General features: G+C 44.7%; 1 protein-coding gene across 1 annotated transcript in view; it reads right to left on the bottom strand.

Annotated features, from left to right (window-relative positions):
• Positions 1-3,247: 3,247 nt before the first annotated feature.
• Positions 3,248-19,705, bottom strand: part of lamb2l (laminin, beta 2-like) — a gene marked incomplete at its 5' end in the record, with an annotated part of 40,355 nt that continues 23,897 nt past the window's right edge. Inside the window, 23 exons of the mRNA XM_079225984.1 lie at positions 3,248-4,168; positions 5,128-5,293; positions 5,446-5,622; positions 5,770-5,911; positions 6,799-7,006; positions 7,398-7,542; positions 7,637-7,852; positions 8,259-8,506; positions 8,846-9,030; positions 9,144-9,516; positions 9,964-10,060; positions 10,177-10,391; positions 11,021-11,245; positions 11,391-11,554; positions 11,647-11,878; positions 12,581-12,724; positions 12,843-13,035; positions 14,711-14,831; positions 16,351-16,472; positions 16,575-16,736; positions 16,831-16,971; positions 18,885-19,041; positions 19,131-19,210. Coding sequence (XP_079082110.1) covers positions 4,032-4,168; positions 5,128-5,293; positions 5,446-5,622; positions 5,770-5,911; positions 6,799-7,006; positions 7,398-7,542; positions 7,637-7,852; positions 8,259-8,506; positions 8,846-9,030; positions 9,144-9,516; positions 9,964-10,060; positions 10,177-10,391; positions 11,021-11,245; positions 11,391-11,554; positions 11,647-11,878; positions 12,581-12,724; positions 12,843-13,035; positions 14,711-14,831; positions 16,351-16,472; positions 16,575-16,736; positions 16,831-16,971; positions 18,885-19,041; positions 19,131-19,210 — 4,050 coding nt within the window. The 3' untranslated portion in view covers positions 3,248-4,031. The remainder of the gene's footprint in view (positions 4,169-5,127; positions 5,294-5,445; positions 5,623-5,769; positions 5,912-6,798; positions 7,007-7,397; positions 7,543-7,636; positions 7,853-8,258; positions 8,507-8,845; positions 9,031-9,143; positions 9,517-9,963; positions 10,061-10,176; positions 10,392-11,020; positions 11,246-11,390; positions 11,555-11,646; positions 11,879-12,580; positions 12,725-12,842; positions 13,036-14,710; positions 14,832-16,350; positions 16,473-16,574; positions 16,737-16,830; positions 16,972-18,884; positions 19,042-19,130; positions 19,211-19,705) is intronic.

The raw sequence follows: 19,705 nt of genomic DNA, 5'->3' as shown, positions 1-19,705 counted from the left end.
TGAGTTCCTCTGTGCTGTTACAGGTTAATTACAAAAACAAAACACCGTTCCTCTCATTTGTGACTCCTTAAAGTTAACATGTCTTCAGCTTTCCTCCGTGTCAACCCCCCTGGTCAAGAGTTAGCTTGCTAGTCACTAAAGCGACACTCACCGTTCTGTTTTCCGATGTTAGCTTGTGTGCTGAGTCCGATACCAGTCTATCTCTCTCTCTCTCTCTCTCGCTCTCTCTCTCTATCTCTCTCTCTCGCTCTCTCTCTCTCTCTCCCTCCCGTCGGTCCACTTGCTGCAGGAGTTGCGGGACGGATGCGAGGCTGAGGCAGTGTTGAGGCGTCCTCAGCTCCTGCGGCTCTCGGCTGGAAACCCCGTGCTGGATTCCCGGAGCGGAGCAGAACAGTGCTGGGGGGCGGGGGAAGGATGCGCGAGCTGTATACGTCCATGAGCGCGAGTAGCCCCAGCCGCCGAGGATTGTCGTGTGTTCGAGTCCCTGGGTGGGCGGATGAAGGGTGAGGTGTGCAACAAACCCAGATAATACGTATTTAATGGTCCCAAAGCTTTTTTTGTTTTGTTCTTGTGACACAACAACATTTTCTGTTTACCTGTCCACACAGTTATTTACAGCACAAGTGCACTCCCATCAACCTGCCTATAGATTTGCCCCCATTAAAGACCTCCTGTTGGGCTAAAAAAAATAATAAACATCATGTCAGAAAACAAGATTTACAAGAATAACGTACGGTCAAATAAAAGTCATATTATATGCTGCACAATCTTTTAGGGGTGAGGAAAAATCAATACAGCATAGTATCGCGATATTTTGCATGGCGCTATTGTATCGATATATGGAAGCCAAGTATTGATCTTTTGTTATATCAATTATAAACTTTTTGGTCCTAGAATAATAAAATCAATTGCTTTTTCAGTCCACTAAATGGTGCTGTGTTGTTTGTGGTGAGGTCAGCGGAGGTCCCAGATCAGCGTGATTGGTAGGAAGTTGGTTACAACAAAAATGGAGACAACGGAGAAAGAATTTAGAAATTAGAATTAGAAATTGCACCGTCCGTGTTTAAATCAAATGTCTGGGTGTCAGGTGTATGCCACATTTATGACAGTGTTGGTCAGTTTGTCTGCTTGACAATCCCATTTTGCTGCAATAAAAATGATTGAAGTGAGGTGAACAGACTAAAAACATATGATGATCAAATATGTTGACAACGTTTTCCTTTTTGGGACAATTTGCCGTTGAAAAAAAGGTAATAAATCGCAATACTGAATATATCGCAGTATCACGATAATTTCGCAGTATCGTGATAATATCGTATCAGGACTCAAGTATCGTTGGACCTCTGGTGATTCCCACCCCTACAATCTGTGTACATCAGGCGTGCTCATTAGTGTTTTGGCAGCTCAACTGTTTTTTTTCTTTCATTTTCTATCGTTTTTCTACAAACCACCACTGGCTACACTTTAGAGTTTAGAGTGTAGTCACCGTCAGAGGGATGTGGTCAATATCTACAACTGTTATTTATTTTTCTTGACACGTCGAGCAGTGAGCACTGTGTTTTTATAAATAAATAAAAACATCTTAAAATAGCCAATACATCTGTTATAGTGACAGTTTATAATAAGAAAGCTGTGTATTCCATGGTAATATTCACGTTTTGTAATAAATAAATTAAAACAACAGATTTCTCTCCATGCTTTCCGACGAGCCCCCAGTGTCTGTGACTGGGAGCAGAAAGGAATGCGCGCTCCCTGCTGGACGGATTAGATTCCCTTTGATTGCAACCAACGAGCAGCCCGTGGCCGCGCACAGAGCCCGTGAACGCGCACAGATCACGGATCCCCTGGCCGCCCTTCAGTCTCACAACATCAGTCTCATCAGCCTCATCCAACAGGTTGGTTGGGACGATGTGTCCGTTACAGGGTTCATACACATTTTGGCCAATGGATTTCCATGACTTTTAGATGACTTTGAACCAAATTGACATGACCAAACATTTTGTGAAATCTCGGTGTATACATGAAACAGTGAGAAAATGTAGTATTTAATCTAACAATGAGAATTCCAAAGCATATGTATACCTTAAATGACACCAAAGAATGAGACAATAATTTGATTAAAAGAATAAACATTTATACATAGAGCATACGCCTGCTTATATTTTGAGCGTCTTTCTTTTAAAAGCATATTAATCAGAAGCCAACTTTACTTTGTTTTTTGTTTGTTTGAATCAAACAAACATGTATATCCACTTTTTCTTATTTCTTTTTTTTTTTTTTTACAAGTGCATTTAATCACATCTGTAATTTCTTTGGGCCCATCAGCCTGATGTCAGATGTGTGCAGGTGCCGTGTGTTCTCCACAAAGCCGGCTGTAAATCTCTTGTCATATTACACATTCCCCGTGCGGCTCGAGGACAGCCTCTCTTTGTTGGAGCCCAGGAACCAGCGCCAGAATCCAACGGAGAACAGCAGGGAGGAGACACACAGAGAGGGTCTGCGCATGCCCACACAGGTGTTTTCACTTCATCTGATTGATTAGGTTCGTTGCGGGCTTTTAATTGGCTGTCACGGCAGGAAACACACAGCTGCAACTGATAACGTTAATGAGAGGCTTTGTTCTGTTGAGTGTCCTCGCGAGCTACCGTAGTGAGCGACCTCGCAACTGGCTCACCCAATGGAGCGCAGTCGTCATTAGCGGCATTGATTACACCTGTGCTGGTCAAAATGTCCGCTGAGAAAGGAGTCGGCAGGTGGGAAACGCAGCGACAGAGAGCAGCGAGGCTGAAGACGGGAGAAGAGTACACGGCGCCCCCTTGTGGCCAGGAGCTGAAACAACACACTCTTACAGGGTTCATGCACATTTTGACCAATGGATTTCCATGACTTTAAACCAAATTTCCATGACCAAACATTTTGTGAAATCTCAGTGAAAACATGAAAAAGTGAGAAAATGTAATATTTAAACCAACAATGTGAATTCCAAAGCATACAGTAAACCTTAAATGAAACAAATGAATGAGACAATAGTTTGATTAAAAGAATAAACATTTATATAGATGCCTGTATGTATGTATATGCATGTTTATATTTTGAGTGTCTTTCTTTTTAAAGCATATTGATTATTTCAAACTCAACGTAAATTAACATATGAGTATAACAGATTTCCATGACTTTTCCAAAACCTTTGGGATTTTATTGTTTTCAAGGACTTTTCCAGGCCTGGAAATAACAATTTTAAAATTCCATGACTTTTCCAGGTTTTCCATGACCGTAAGAACCCTGTCTTAACAAACAAGTTGAACAATGTCAACTTGTAATATTGCGCACAAGTTATTGCACAAACAGGACACGTGATGTGGGGAATTCACAAAAACAGTATCACATTTATTTGTCTCCATCGTTGCACATCGGAATGAATTTTGTTAATAAGATTATTCGAGTATGCATTCATATTTATTCAGTCAAAGAGTTGTCTTTTTTAATAATAAAAAATAATATTAATAAACATGCATTTCATTACAAAAATGAAACTTTCCAAAATGCCTCTTGATAGGAATGTTGTATTGTAAATGCCAAACTAATGTTGTCAAATTACAGAGAAAACACACAATCACGAAAAGCACTTTTGGTCAAAATAAACACATTTCTGATAACATATTCTGATATATTTCTTCTGTTTATTATTCATAAAAATCAATCATTGTGAACTATGCACAAATATTTTCATCCACTTGTTGTAATAGCTTATGGACACAGACACCACACAGGACAGTGTCGATATGGAGGAGTCACAAAGTGGTACAGTACACGGACAGAGGAAGGCATTTCTGTGACATAACACTTGACGGGTAATGTGTAAAACTCGATATACCAGCGAAATAATAGGAGTACCAGAGCGCCGCTTTATTCTCATGGGCGATGTCTCATTTCTGTCCCCATTTATTCTCATGGGCGATGTAGCTTTCCTGCCCCGGGTCCCAGCATCAGTCGTAGCAGCAAATGGTAAAAACAGGAAGCGGTTTCCATCCTCACACACAGTTGCTGTACTTCTGCACTTGATCCCGGATCTCATCCCGCACCACGGTGGCGTTCTCCTTCAGCTCGTCCAGCTCCATGCGCTGCTTCTGCATCCGCTGCTCGTTGCTCTTGAACTTTTTCTCCAATTCTGCAAACACGGAGAGCAAGACAGTGGTCAGCAAGTATCAGCAGGAACCGTGGAGCCCCGGGCAGGAGCTCTCTACATGGGACGAGACCAACTACAGAGTTTGTGTAATAGAATTTCTGTCTGAGAATGCGCGCAACTTCAAGCTGCAGGTCAGTATTTAATCAATCAGGTCAGTGAACAATGAGTACAATGTAATCAATTTCTAAGATACTTCTACTTCCTCTAATAAACTGGTCCAGATATAACGGTTCTATCCTATTATATTACAATGAAGCAAGCAACCCTGCACTGCTGCTTCTGGACATGTTGGTGCTCTCTGCTTTTTATTATAAAATGTTAGGACAATTATGAATAATTAAAAAAATAATAATATATGTGAAATACACGATATGTAATTGTATGCTGCTATGAGTCTCTCAATTAAAACAATAACAAAAAAAGATAAGAGTAAGAGATCAAAAGTCAGTTTCTGACACCTTCTGACAGACGACCACAACACTGTTCTAGTTACTTTTCCTATTTCTGTGACCTTTAGAAAAAACATTGTATCGGAAAATGATTTCTTGCTTTAAAAACTAATTGCTTATTTTTACAAAATCAGTTTGTAATCTGTCATCAGTTAAGTTTAGTGCTATTAAATAAAAGAAAAGAAAGATTAGACTCCAGGTTTGAAAAAGTACACAACTCGTAAAAACATAGAACAGTCGTTCTTAGACATTTTCATATGTTAACCCATAACCACTAATAATTCAGTCCTCTTTCTCCGACACATTATTACATCTATAAAGCCCTTCAAAACAGATATCACTATGTTCTGACAGTAAATCATTGACAAAAGGAGGAGAGGCCAACTGTTTCATGACACCACTTCATAAGTCAGGGGTTTCCTCCGAGGCGATTCATGCTAAACTGAGGTACTGAGCCTCAGGAAGAGACACCGGGCGGCTGCGTGAACTCACTCTTGAGTTCATCTATCCCTTTGTTGGCTTTGCCGAAGAGGTCTTCTGCCTCCTTCTTGATGTCTTTGGCTTTCTGGTTGATGCTGTTCAGATCTCCAGCCTCCCCACCAAGAGAGTCCACCTTCCCCTGCAGCTCCCGGTACCGTTCCTCCGTGTCGTTGAGGCTCTGCGAGACACGACACAATAGTTAGTTGCCATTAAGAAAGGACTGGTGCCGTCCACAACACATTTGCCTCCTTTTCATGTGTTTGGGTACAAAAGCGTGACGTTTTTTTTCTTGCCCTGAACAAAAGCCCAACTTCCCGCCCACACCCTCACCTGCTCCAGTGAGGATGCTAGTTGAGTGGCGTTGTTAGCCAGCTTTTTGGCGTCCTTCGCCATCTGCCTGTTCTGCTCTGTTTTGTTCCTCAGAGCTTCCACCTCCATGGAGAGGTTGTTTAAACGCATCATGACATCCTTCTGCTTATCCTCCAGCTGCGTCAGCTTCGCGTCCGCCTAGAAATGAGCGGAGGGGGGGAGGGGGGGGGGGGTAAAGGAAAGATATGGGAGAAAGAAGACAAACCAGCACTTAAAATAAAGTGTCTGAAACCCAAACGTGGACATAGGGGGACTATGAACAGGCTATTGAACACACGGCCGTACCTCGACCGTAGCATTCCTGGTGCTGTCCAGGTTGTCCTGGGCCTCTTCCAGGGCCGCTCGAGCTTTTCCGATGGCCTCCTCAGACACGTCCAACGCCTGCTTGGTGTTATTGGCTGTGTCTTTCACTCTCTCTGCTCGGCTCCTGCGCAGTTAGATTATTAGATTAGACAGACGCAACAGGTTGTTGTTGCAGTCCTCGGTGATGAGAGTGTGTTGCAATCGATGTCGGGCGTAAGATTAAACTTCATTCAAAAGGTACCTATGTAGCATTTCTACACCGACACAAAAGTCACAGATACTTCAACAATACTGTCAGTGAACAAAACAAGCATCAGGATGGTTTGTGGTAAACGGGGCCAACCTTTTAAAAACTAACTCCCCCCTAGCGATTGTTATATAAAACTGTAAATCATAGCTTGTTTTATGAAAAAAAATGCCCCAAACTGCTGTATTTGGATCTATTGAACACCATAAGTAATATACAAGTGAAATATATGGTTTGGTACATGAGAAAATTCAAATGTCACAGATGTGTGCAGACCTCGCCTGAATGTTCTCTGTTCTAAACCCTCTCTAACTTTGTTCTGCTTCACTTGATCAAAGTCAAGCTTTGCAGAGAGAATGTTCACATATTGTGTTATGATTTGGGTTAGAGAATGTTCACATATTGAGCTATGATTTGGGTTAGAGAATGTTCACATATTGTGTTATGATTTGGGTTAGAGAGACCTTACAGCTGCATCATTTCAAAGAAATAAGCATCCTGAAAGTGATTTTTTTCTAGGCGGACCTGAAACCTTTTCATTTTTGCTGTGTCATCTTTATTTACTCTTAACCAGTAACATACAGACTGATATTTACACATCTGAACCAAATCTCACATGTGCACCTTTTATTATAACACCCAAATTATTCAAATAACCCTAGTGGTTGCAGAGATACACCCTTTTTAGTTTGGGGATGCAATTTTCAAGGTAAGGGCATTAAAATAGGTTGGTGTCCTATTGGTGAATAAAATGCTTTACTCACTTGGCCTCTTTGGCTTGGTCGAGCAGCTCCTTGGCTTTGCTAATGTGCTGCGCGGTTTGGTTGACGATCCCCTCGACGTTGGTGAGGTTGGAAAGGCTGTCCTTTATCCGCATGACCATTTTGTCCAGAGTGGTCTTGTTGACCGGCAGGGTGATGGCCAACACCTGCAGAGCCACCTTCTCGATGCTCTCTGGATCCGCTCCCTCCTCTGGACGGCGAAAGGGAGGAAGGAGAGAGAAAAAAATCCCCGACACATTTACACAGCAGAAGATAATTTCTGCCACAGCAAAAAAAAGTCCAGCTGCAGTTGAACCAAAGGTGGAAGCAAACATTCACTGAATTGCTGTAACTCATGGGGATGAGTGGTCGTTCTGCAACCACAGGGTGGCCGGTTCGATCCCCAGTCTCCCCATAGTTCACATGTCGAAGTTACCCTGAGCAAGACTCTTAACCCTAGATTTCTCCCCGAGCGCTTCACTAGGGGCTGCCCACTGCTCCTTAAAATACTAAGGATGGGTCAAATGCATAAAATACATTTTGTGTATGTGCTATGACAAATAAAGTTTCTTCTTCAAAGCATATTTACAACATCAACACACCCATGAGGAAGTCTCTGATCTTCTTGATGAAATCTTTGAGCTTCTTGTTGTTGTTTTCAAAGTGGTCCTTCTTCTTCTGCGCTTTCTCCAGCGTGTTCATTGCCTGGTTCTTCACATCCTGTGTCAGAGAGGCTATATCCTGGAGCTGGACACAGGAAACCGAGATGTCAGCAGAGAAGCTTTATACTTATATTGTATATATATATTATCATAATAACTTCTATTCATTTAAAAGTGACCTTTCTCGCCACGCCCTGCAGCTCCTCGTTGGCAGCGTTCAGGCTGTCGCTGGCGTTCCTGGCAAGATTCAGTGCTGCGACGGAGGTGCTCACTGTCCCGTTGCATCCCTCTTTTCCGCACACGCGGTTGCCCTGATCGTCACGGCAACCGGCGCCACCGCACTGGCTGTCTGGGCAACTTCTGTTGACACTGGCATTGCTATGACCACCGCATACCTGGAGGGAGCCACGATGCATTAATATTCATGCAAAATGGTTGGGCTTTTTTTTTAAGAAGATGAAGAAAAATAAACTGTCAGAAAATATAAGTGAACAAAATATATATATATATATATATATATATATATATATATATATATATATACTGTACTTTCCATTGCAAACTGGGACCATAGTATACATATGAATCAACAACAGATATCCTTCAGAACTATCGTTTTCCAATGCACTCAATAACTAATACGCAGCTCTTTTCTTCGAAGACTTCCTTCCTAAAAATTATCAGCAATTTAAATGTATTCTCAGATGTTTTTCTTTAATTCTGCACAGCAGAGAAACCCAGTAGCATAACACCTTGTTGATTAGATCAGCCAGCTCCTGGTGAAACCCCATGCTGCCGTACCTTATGGCTGAGGTGATGGACCTTCTTGTCCAAGTCGTGGGCTTTCTGCTGCAGCTCGTTTAACGACTTGTTCTGAGCAGCCAGAGCACGGAGGAAGTTGTCTTTACTGGCGTCCAGCAGGTCCTCGGTGACGGCGCGGGTTTCTTTGGACTGTTCCACGGGACTGAGAGGACCTGACACCGAAGCGTTGCACTTCTCCTCCGCCTTCACCGACTCCTGATAGTACTTCTTCACTTTCTCAAACTGATCTGTCAGGAAGCAGGCAGAGTTTTATGTATGAAATCAGAGTCTCCTTCACAATATGTTGCAGCGGTTTGATTGAGGTTCTCTAAATATGAATGTATCTGTATAACTTTTGATCTTCTTTTGATCTAAATTGTTTTCTCTCCTGTGTTTATGACGTAAGAACAGTGTTGTTTTTAAAGGATTTCGCCAGGATAATTTTTCCTTCTTTTTAAATCACTTATAGAAAATCACTGGAATTTAGTTTTCTCACTGGCCTCTCCAGGCTTCTGTAGTTTTGTTTCACAATATTCACTGCCATATGATGTTTTTTAAAGCTTCCCTCTCTCAATGGAGTTTGCTACCTGTAAATCCTGAGGTGAGGTAGTCATCCAGCAGGCTTTGTTTGTAAGCCACAGTTGCGTTGATGTCCCTCAGATCTCTCTCCAGGTCACTCAGTGTGCGTCTCAGTGCCTGTTCTTCTTCTGCGGTAGTATTGAGCTCTCGGGCGACGCCCATCAGACGCCCGTCGGTCAGGGCGATCTCAGCCCTGTAACACACACGGAGCGGGATGTTCCATTTAATATGCAGGCAGTTGGCGGCAGGTGATAGATCATCCTGGCCGACCTAAACAAACACCCGACCACTATGTGACATCATCACCTGAGGTCATCGATGCTCTGTCCAATCAGATGGTGGATCCTGTCGCTGTCCTCCGCGCCGATCAGATCCTGCACCTCCTTCAGCTTCCTCTCCAGCTCTCTGATGCGCGTGTCCCCGACCACCGGCGTGTCCCCGTTCTCCAGGATCTTCTCCGCGGTGTACTGGATGTGTTCCAGGTCCCGCTTAATCTGGCACACCGCATCGTCCCACAGCTGGAAGCACGGGTGACACCGGACACAGGCGGGGAAGTCGCCAGTGAAGCCGCGAGCGCATTCTTCACAGTGCTTGCCCGCGGCGCCCTCCCTGCACTCGCACGCCCCCGTTAACCGGTCGCACTGGGCCATCTCCGAGCCCAGCGGATGGCAGTTACACTCTGAGTGGGAGGAGTGAGGAAAGTCAGGAGGGAAAGCACAGAGAGAGAGAAAGAATGGTCGGTAGGTCCAAAGACACAATCTTTGGGTTTTATTATATTACTCATGGTAAGAAGTCAGGCCGTGTAAACACAGGCTGAAGACTGAAGTTGCTGCTCATGCTAACATGCTGTTCATGCTGCACCTCCTGTGAAGACAGTGTCAACAGAATCTGGCTTCAGTCTTTCTGTCTTTCGCAGCTCAGAGTTGAACTGATCATGTGGGGGTCAAGAAGTACAACGGGAAGCAAATGCGTCCCGTTCAAAATACTGTCGAAAGGACCAGGGACCAAAAGAGTGGATTTTGTTCAGGCACCATTTCTAATGTAAACAGAGAACTCCCTCATGGCTGTCATAAAGAGTTAACCCATACATTGAGTTACAGTGGTATCTGTTCACGAGTTGAGTTACCTTGACACTGCACCTGCGGGTCTCCCCAGTGGAACTGCTCACACTCAGTGCACTGTTTACCTCCGAAGCCTGGATGACAGTGGCACTGCCCTGTGAACTGTGGAACACACATTGGCAACGATTCAAAGACAAGATAAGAACATCTAGCGAATAAGAATAATAAACACTCCATTGTCCATTTCCAGGCTTTCGGAGGACTTCGCGCTCCCTCACCATGTTGCAGTGACTCCCCAGGCCGTGTTGCGGGTCGCACCTGCAGGGCTCGCAGCCTCGGTCCTGACCGTAGTTCCAGTGGTTAGGAGCACACTGGTCACAGTTATGGCCGGCCACGTTTTCCCTGCAAGCGCACGCTCCGGTCTGCCGGTCACAGTGACACTGGCCGTCACTGCAAGAGGACTGGACGGTGCCAGCAGTCACACAGGTACAGCCTGAGAGGAGAGACATGCGTTCAGGGCCCAGGCAGAGAGGACGCAGATGGTTTGTGCTAGCGACCATAACACAGTACGGTTCTACTCTGTGTGTATACGGTATGCTACACATGTTCCATGGCACTGGTACATATGGAGGCAGAACTTTTTGAATAAGACATACTGTTTGTAGATATGAATAATGAAATATCATTTTTCTCTTTCAACAAGTTGGGAGCACGGGAACAAAGCAATGTACAGATATGGAGCAACACAAAGTATTATAGCCACCTACAATAAAATCTATCAATTTAAATGTATGTTATATTTAGAATATTTTCATCGCTTTACCTTGCCGTCAGACAGTCCTGTCCAACTAGGATCTGAAGCTGATGTCTACGCTCTCTTCCAAGCCACATAGTGTATATATATATATATATATATATATCTATACATATATATAGATATATATATATATATATATATATATATATCTATATATATGTATAGATATATATATACATATATATATATATATGTATATATATATCTATACATATATATAGATATATATATATATATATATATGTATAGATATATATATCTATATATACACACACACACACACAAGTACTGGTAATATCACTCACGTCTGCAGTCGTGGGCCAAAGCGTTGCCAAAGTAACCGTGTTGACATTGGGCACAGGACGGACCGTCGGTGTGGTACTGGCACTTGAGGCATTGGCCGGTCCTGGGGTCACATGACTCAGCGTCCTGGCTGTCGATGTTGCCGCTGCAACTGCACGGGAGGCACTGCCCCCCGGGTTGCTCTGGATTGCCGTAGTGACCGGGGGCACACTGGTCACAGCGGGGCCCTGGGGGACAAAAGGGAGAATATGGCACAACAGCACGCGACAAGACTGCTTTTCACTGACGTGAGACCAGATTCAGCCACAGTTTCCATGATTTCTGCAGTGTGATAGCTTACCAGTGTGATAGCTTACCAGTGTGATAGCTTACCAGTGTAGCCTTGTTTGCAGTTGCAGATGATCTGGTTGGAGGTGTGGTCTTCTTGACAGGACTCCCCGTTAAAGTGGTCTGAGCCGGGGTTACCGGGGCAGGGGCAGGGTCGACAGTGCTCCCCCGAGCCAAGCACCGGGTTTCCGAAGAACCCATCCACGCAACTGTCACAGATATGAGAGACGTTTTCCGTCAGTCTGACAACCAGCGTGGGTACGGAGGAAAGTGAAGCGTGACACAGGGGGGCGACCCCTACCGTTCACAGAGGTGTCCTGCGGTGTAGTCCCTGCAGTCTCTGCAGTCCCCGGTGCGGGGGTCGCAGATGTCCGCGTGGCCGTTGCACTGGCAGGGGCTGCAGCTGGGGAAGCCCCACTGGCCTGGCTGGCAGTCTGAGCACTGACGCCCAGTGGCTCCCGGCCTGCACTGGCACTGGCCTGAAGCCGGGTCACACTGGTGGCTCGATGAGCCCTCTGAGTGGCAGTCACAGGCTGGACGGGAGGAAGAGTAAGGAAGGATTTATTCTTCTGCTGGGAACAGAACTACACAGTAGTGTGTCTCTCTCATTATATCCCAACACCACAGCTCTATAGTTCAGCTTAATGGTTCATCAAATCTCAAATCTTTTAACTGAAAAAAATGTTTTTCCTTGTAGACGAAGCCAATTTGCTCTTTTGGCTTCAAGTTGCACGAGGCACATTCACTCCTCTTTTGGTGAAATGGGAGCGTAGTATCAAAAGATACTGTAAGTTCTACATATGTCATTAAAGGAACAAGTCAGCCCCAAAATGATTACTTGAATTACTCACCCCATGTTACCTTGAAGAAAACTTTGTTTTTTACATGTTTCTCTTGCATGCCTACACAGTAAACGAAGAATCCCAAAACGGAGAAAACTCTTGATGAACATGAAGTAAATGGCGGCCGTGTTTAACAACAGCACAACTACATCAAAACATCCTTCTACAAGTTGTCACACAACTCGTGCAGTATAATCCAAGTCCTATTTATCCGGTCGTACACTCACTTTTTCCCAAGCACGTGCATCTTAGCTAAAATCGTACTATTCATAACACTACGGTTTTACGCAATGTGGGAAAAACACGGGGATAGTAATTCATATCTAATCTACAAAGGTGCAGTAGAGTGCAGAACACACTGGACACACAACGTCATCATGGGAGCAGACTCACCGGTGCAGCCGTTCACTCCGAAGCCGTAGGTTCCCGGGACACACTGGTCACAGCGCCGACCCATCACATTGGGTTTACAGCGACACCGACCTCCCACCTTATCGCACTCACCACTGAGGGAGCCCTGAGGGTCACACTGACAGGCTGCGTGCGACAAATAAAACATCAGCCAACCATTGTTATCTGAGACGCCACCGTGGATTCAAAATGTCAGTGTGTTTGAACGCGTGGCGTCTAAATCCGTGTTTCTGTATTTACTCACGCAGAGCGCCGTCGTGAATGATTGAGGAAATACTGCAGATGAGTTTGGAGCACATCTCAGCCAGGACGGGCATCGGCGTGATCATGAAGGAATCCAGACACATGTATCGAATCATCTCGTCCCGCCGCTGCTCTGCCTCTGGCTCGGTACCTTGTAAACCGGGAAGCTCGGTGTATTTGGGGATCAGAACCAGCTTTAGAAGGGGGGAAAAGCCAAAGTTATAGGATATAACTTTTCTAGAAATGTGCTTTATATTGACAGATAAATGCTGCACTACCAAAATATGTTTCATGTTGAAAGAAATTACTTTTAAAGGAACTCTTATTTACAAAGCTGATCCCAAGCCTGAAGTAAATTCCACATTGATGTTTCCTCACCACTAGGGGGAACCTCATGTGTAAAGCACGCTAAAGACATGGTGGAGTCAAAACGACTGCTAGTATCCAGATCCTTTACTGAAGTCAGACTACTAAAGCCACACTGTTACAAGTAAAAGTCCTGCATTGAGAATGTTACTTCAGTAAAAGTATACTCAGGAATATGTACTTTAAAAACTAGAAGTAAAAGTACTCAATGCAGATGGATGACCCCTGTGTTATACTATTATACAGTATATTATATCACGTGAATATTATTACTCATGCATTCATGTAAAAGCAGGATTTAACGGCTGTAGCTGGTTGAGGTGGAGCTCACCGTATCAGACAAAAGATTCTGTTCATGATCGATTAATCAATTGGTTGTTTGGTGAAAATAGCGATAAATGTCCTCAGGGCCCAAAGTGACATAATTTACAACATCCAACCAATAGTACAAAGTCCCAAACAATACCAAAATAAATTGAAAAAAATAATAAAAAATGATTCAAATGAAAGCATCAAATATTTTCAAAAAGAAATTAAATGTTTTTACATGAAAAATGACTGAAACGATTATCAAGTTAGTTGCCGATGAATTTTCTTTCAACAATCGATGATCTGACTTATGCCGTGTTCACACTGGTCGCGCAAATTTTGTCGCGCGACCAGATTACATGCAAAATCAATCCACAGACGCGCCGGCGCGACATTTCCGCCGGGCGACGCGACTGATGCCGTGTTCACACCGCGTCCTTCACTCTGTTCGCGCCGCCTCAAATGCAAATTCGCGCCGTGTCCGGTGTGAACACGGCATGACGCGTTTGAGGCGGCGCGACGCGTCAAGAGTTGAAATTTCCCAACTCCGGCGTGAGTCATAGTTGCGTCAGCAAATCAGCGTTGAGAATCAGCGATGAGAAGCTCCGCCCGTCACCACCGCCGTCTTGCCGTCGCTGAATCAAACTGCTGCTGCTACGTCTGAAGTAGCGCTGGTAGCGGCTTCATTCAGACGCTGTTGTGGGACTACGAATAATATTATGAACCCAGACACCATGGAGTTTGATGTTCCGACGTGTGTGGAGTTTACACAACAAGTATAAAGCAGAACCAGTGGTAATTTATTCCATAGTCGATACCGGAAAAGACAGCTCCTTTCACAGAGAGAAGCGACAGCGGTAAGCCACGCCCACTTTGTGGCGTTTGGTGTGAACACCCTTGTCTCACTCGCGCGATAAAACTGAAGCAGTAAGCGCGACGCGACAATTCCTGTCGCGTCCGGTGTGAACACGGCATTAGGGTTTCAGCTGCACTGAATCCTAACTTAAAGTATAATTGTCGTAAAGTATATTTCCCTCTGAAATGTAGTGGAGAAGAAATATAACGGGGCACGAAAAGAAAAGCTTTAAGGGCCTCCCACTTGTTCTTTAGTAAATGTACTCAGTTACATCCCAGCACTACTGCAGCCTTTCCAACAGACGTGGAGGTGGAGGATGAGGCTGACAGTTAGCTCACCGAGTCGATGAGGATGAAGGCAGTGAGGTGTCTGTGTGACACGCTGTGGCGCTGGAACCGGATTGCAACCACGTAGCGGTTGCTGGGCTCGAAACAGAACGGCCGGGGCATCTGGATGTATCTGGACGAACATGACACGTACGCAAACACTTCAATGCATGCGTAGATATTCATACGCGTCAACGTCAAAGGTGGTGTTCTAGGTCAGTATCACTAACACAAAATGAAAAATAAATGGATTAAAAGTTCAGCAAACAACACAAAAGCAAAAAGTTAACTGATGCCAAGCCAAACTGAAATATGCAATATGAAATGTTTGACAACAGAAACACATCTTTTAATCTTTTTTGATTTTGCTAAGCAAAACATTGAGTTTTTAAGCGGACAGAACTAGTACATTTTAACTCGGTATCTGTTGTCGTAGGATGTTTCCTACTTCCATGTCTGCTTCCTAAAGCTTCCACTGTCCACCAGAGAAGACCAGACCCACCATCTACCTGCGTGCAGCTTCGACCCCTTTGGCTGGGTTCGGGGCTTGCTTTGCTAATTGGTTTTGGCTGATGGACCAACCACAGAGGAGAACGGAAGGCCAGCCACGGGACGCTGAGAGACAGATCCGGGACGCGTCTGACCTCTTAGTTCCAGATCAGTTCAGACTCTGAAAGGCTCTTCAGCTGATTGAAACTCAACAGTCTCAGTGTTATGCCTCCTTTTTATCCTATATCCCTCTTTTCGCTTCCTCAATTTCATGAATATCAAGAATAATGAACACTTGATCTAAACTGCAGTAATCTGTCTGATGTGTTGACTTTGCAATAAGCTTTTAATATCGGAAGAGCAACATGGCATAAATAAGGCGTGGAAAGATTTCAGCCTTTTAATGATCATACTGTTGTTATTATCAACGAGCCTTTGGACATCGGAGCAACATGAGGACAGTCAAAAGTAAGTGTAAATTAGTATTGGTGATTAAAAGCATCACAAAAGTGATTCAAATGTATCCTGTGGGTTGCATGAATGTTACAATTGCAAGTTATAGTGGACAGTCAAATTACACACATCATATTTCTGTTTAACTCCCAAGGGTTGCAATATTCCGGGAACATTCAAGGTGGAACATTTCCATGGGAATTAACAGGAATTTATGGGGAATCTTAACGTCAACATTTTTGTGTTATGCTCAAGGAGGATTTGATTCTCTAAAGATAAGAGGAAAGGTTTAATGAACCAGGACCAGGTGTTTGAGGATGGATTCACGACGTCTCTGCGTGACTGTACCGCTCTGCGCTCGTCTCCAACAGGTCTCCTCATTGTTCCGCTCTGAACTTACAGTAAGCAAAGCTGCTGCCTTCCTTCCATATCACTGTCGCAGATTCTTACACAGGCTTTCTGGTATGTTTCCCTTCCTATCAGTGCATCAATAGTAACACATACCACATGGCATCGTGAAATATGAACACGAACACAGGCCTGACTCGTACAAGCCGGGGCAGGTTCAAGGGGCAACAATTCTTCCTGAGCAATGAAACAACACAAACCCTGTCAACACCTGGGTTACTTCAACGAACCTTATACCCTACACACACACACACACACACACACACACATGCACACATTTGCTCATAAACAAGTGTTGATACCTGTTCCGGTGCGGCAGAGTCACTGTGTAGAGCTGTTCAGTTGGTAGGAGGTTTCCACACCGGAGACTGGATGGCAGCTGTACAGATGTAATACTCACTATAGCCTCCCAGTCCTCTGTGGACTACACACACACACACACACACACACACACGCCATCAGTACTCAGGCAGAAGGGATTGACATGAATCTTGCAGGCTGCGGTGATGTCCATGCGCTCACACACCTCAGGCTCGTAGCGGATCATGATGTCGTACTCCATGGCGTAGGGGATGTTGTCGATAGTCAGCACCAGGCCGGCGCCGTCTTTGACGCGGGCGAAGCCGGGTCCTGTCCACGTCACCATGTGGCTGGGAGTGCGCTCCCTGTGAACGGTCCTCACGTCCGGCTATGGGAGACAGATACATATTCACCCTTTGATTCTTTGGTATCTCGTCAAACCATGAATGACATCAGTGACTCAATCAAAACAGATATCCTACTGTCTGTTGAAGCTGGCGGATGCGTCTCAGTGCGGCCCGATGCTGCTGCGAGTTGGAGGTGCGACCGTGACGCCGGTGTCTCCTCAGCTGGTTGCTGAGGTGCTGAACACAGTCAGTCTCTGCCTGAGGGCGAACTTTGCCCTAAGAGGAGAGGAGAGGAGACAATAGGAGAGGAGAAGATGTTAGAAGGGGAAACGAAAGGAGAGTAGAGGAAACAAGAGGACAGAAAAAGGAGATGACAAGAGAAGAGACAAGACCACAGGAGAGGCGAGGAAATGAGAGGAGAGTAGAGGAAACAAGAGGACAGGAAAGGAGATGACAAGAGAAGAGACAAGACCACAGGAGAGGCGAGCAAACGAAAGGAGAGTAGAGAGGAGGAAACAAGAGGACAGGAAAGGAGATGACAAGAGACGAGATGAGACGACAGGAGAGGCGAGGAGACGAGTTGACAGGAGATGAGACGTCAGGAGAGCCAAGGAGAGGAAGCGAGAGGTGAGGAGTCGATAGGGGAGGAGACGAGAGGAGACGACAGAAGAGTAGGGGTGAGGAAACGAGATGAGAGGAGACGACAGGAGAGGCAAGGAGAGGAAACGAGAGAGGAGAGGAGATGAAACAGGATAGGAAAGAAGAAGAGACAATAAGAGAGGAGAGGTGAAGACAAGAGAGGCGAGGAGAGGAGAGGAGAAGAGAAGAGAGGACAGGAGAGGAAAGGAGAGGAGAGGAAAGGAGAGGAGAGGAGACAGCACTTGTAACAGCAGCACTCCTGCCTACACACAGGGGTTCATCCTGCCCAGCTTTCTCGTTCTGAAAAGTGAAAACAATACAGAGCACAACGAGCCGTGCTGAGCTGAACCTGCCGGAGCGTGACAGGGAGCAACAAAGAATGTGAGGCCGAGAGTGTGTTTTTCTGCGTGTGTGTTGTACTTGTTAGTAAGTGTGTGTGCTGCGCGGCAATAACTGGTTTTGACAGTTTGGTATCTGTGCCACCGTCTGGTGTTGTTATGGGTCACTTCAGCCGTGGGGTTCAAATTCTGTACAGAAATGCAGGATTCTAACTCCCGCATAATCTGTACTGGACACTCAGTTTCCATTCAGCGCCAGTTAAACATTCAAGCATCCCTTAAAAACAACAGCCTCATACGGCAAAGACGCAATCTCCTCTCGCTCAGTGTCTTGCACTGTCGCCTTTTTTCCCCTCCACATTCCTGCAGCCGTGACGATGTAAGGGTAAGTGGATTGCCTGAGCTTGCCCGGAGGGCTGAATGGGGAAGTGGAGGGAGGACGGGGGGAATCCTTAAGAGAAGAGAGGATGGAGGAGGGCGACTGACAGGGGTGGTAAAGAATGCGAGAAAGCGGGGTGGATGGAGAGGATAGATAAAGAGTGATGGGTGGACTGATGGTGACAGCAGGAACAGACTATTTGTTGTCACAGACTGCATGGGAGGGGGTTTAAGTAAATATCCCTTTACTGCTTTCACAGGTTGAATAATATGCGCTGCATTTATACAAACTGTTATAAACTGTTGTGCAAAGTGATTCCAAATAATCAAAAGGTTAATATTGCAAAGGGACATAAATAAAGAAACAAACTCATATTATCTCAAAGAGAACAGAAACAAATTTCATTGTGTCAGAAACAAATATAATCGTCTATTAAGGAACCTGTTTCACATTAGCTGACTGATGATTTAAAAAAAAATCTGTTTATGGTTTATTTAGCTTTCTAAAGTTGTTGTCATGTTTTACAAAAATCTTTGTAAAAAAGGGAATATATACAACTTACAATTGTATGTTCATGCAAAACCCAAAAATAATAATCAATATTTTGGAAAATATAACTAGACACCCAATATTAAAGGACTTGGATGGAGTTAGACATGAGAGTGGAATTGATCTTCTTAACTCACTCTCGGAGCGAAATAACTATTCCTTTATATCTATTTTTGGGATGCATTCATGTCTGATTTTAATAAGCCTTCAAACTAATCTTGCCGGTGTATCTTCCCCCTCCTGTCCAGCTGTTCAGCTCCACTGAATCACGGCAGGTCGCTCACCGGCAGAGCAGCGTCACCGGGGGAGTGTCCGGTGGCGTCCTCGGCCTCGTATTTGTAGTAGTCCAGCGGAGCGCAGAAATACCCGGGCTGAACCTCGGAACACTGTCGGCCAATCAGATGCCTCCTGCAGTCACACTGGCCGTTCTCCATCACGCACCTGAAGTAACGCACACTTTAGACATGCGAAGCACAACATGTCTCTTACTCAAAAGCATATAGATGTATGCAATTCAATAATATCTTTACCTGTTGTTGAAGGCTCCGCCAAAGTCACAGTCACATTGTCTGCAGCCGGCCAGGTCGTTACTCAACCCCCAGTACTCAGGCTGCAGGGATGGAAACACATGTTACACTCCAAACTGTGTCTGAAGCTCTGGCGTCCTTGTACAGCTTATAGAGTAGTTACTTTGTGATATGCTCCTTTATCAATGCCGCCAACATATTTAAACGCTTGGCTGATGAAAAGAAAAACCTCCACTTTGAAACTGAGCTTTGACTTTGATTGTGAGTACAGCTGAGCGATAATTTATCGTCTTTTAATGTGGAGTTGTATGGCGATGAAGTCAAATATGGATAACAACAAGCACTGGAAATATGTATGTATTTTGCGCCATAACTTCACGTGTTCAACTGTTAAGTTAATTTTGCACTAAAGTTCTTAATTAACTGAAATACTTTTCATCTGTCAAGTGTTTCACACAGCTTTACTATGTGGTTATTATATACGGACTATACATTTATGGAACAACCAGAAACCTGCACTACACTTTGACATCCCAACAGCCGGACTCGGCATGCTAATTAACAGCAACTTGTGTGAT

Source organism: Taurulus bubalis (genome assembly GCF_910589615.1).
Source record: "Taurulus bubalis genome assembly, chromosome: 11".
Lineage (NCBI taxonomy): Eukaryota > Metazoa > Chordata > Actinopteri > Perciformes > Cottidae > Taurulus > Taurulus bubalis.
The sequence above is the reverse complement of the archived record's forward strand: the minus strand, read 5'-3'. Positions and strand labels throughout refer to the sequence as shown.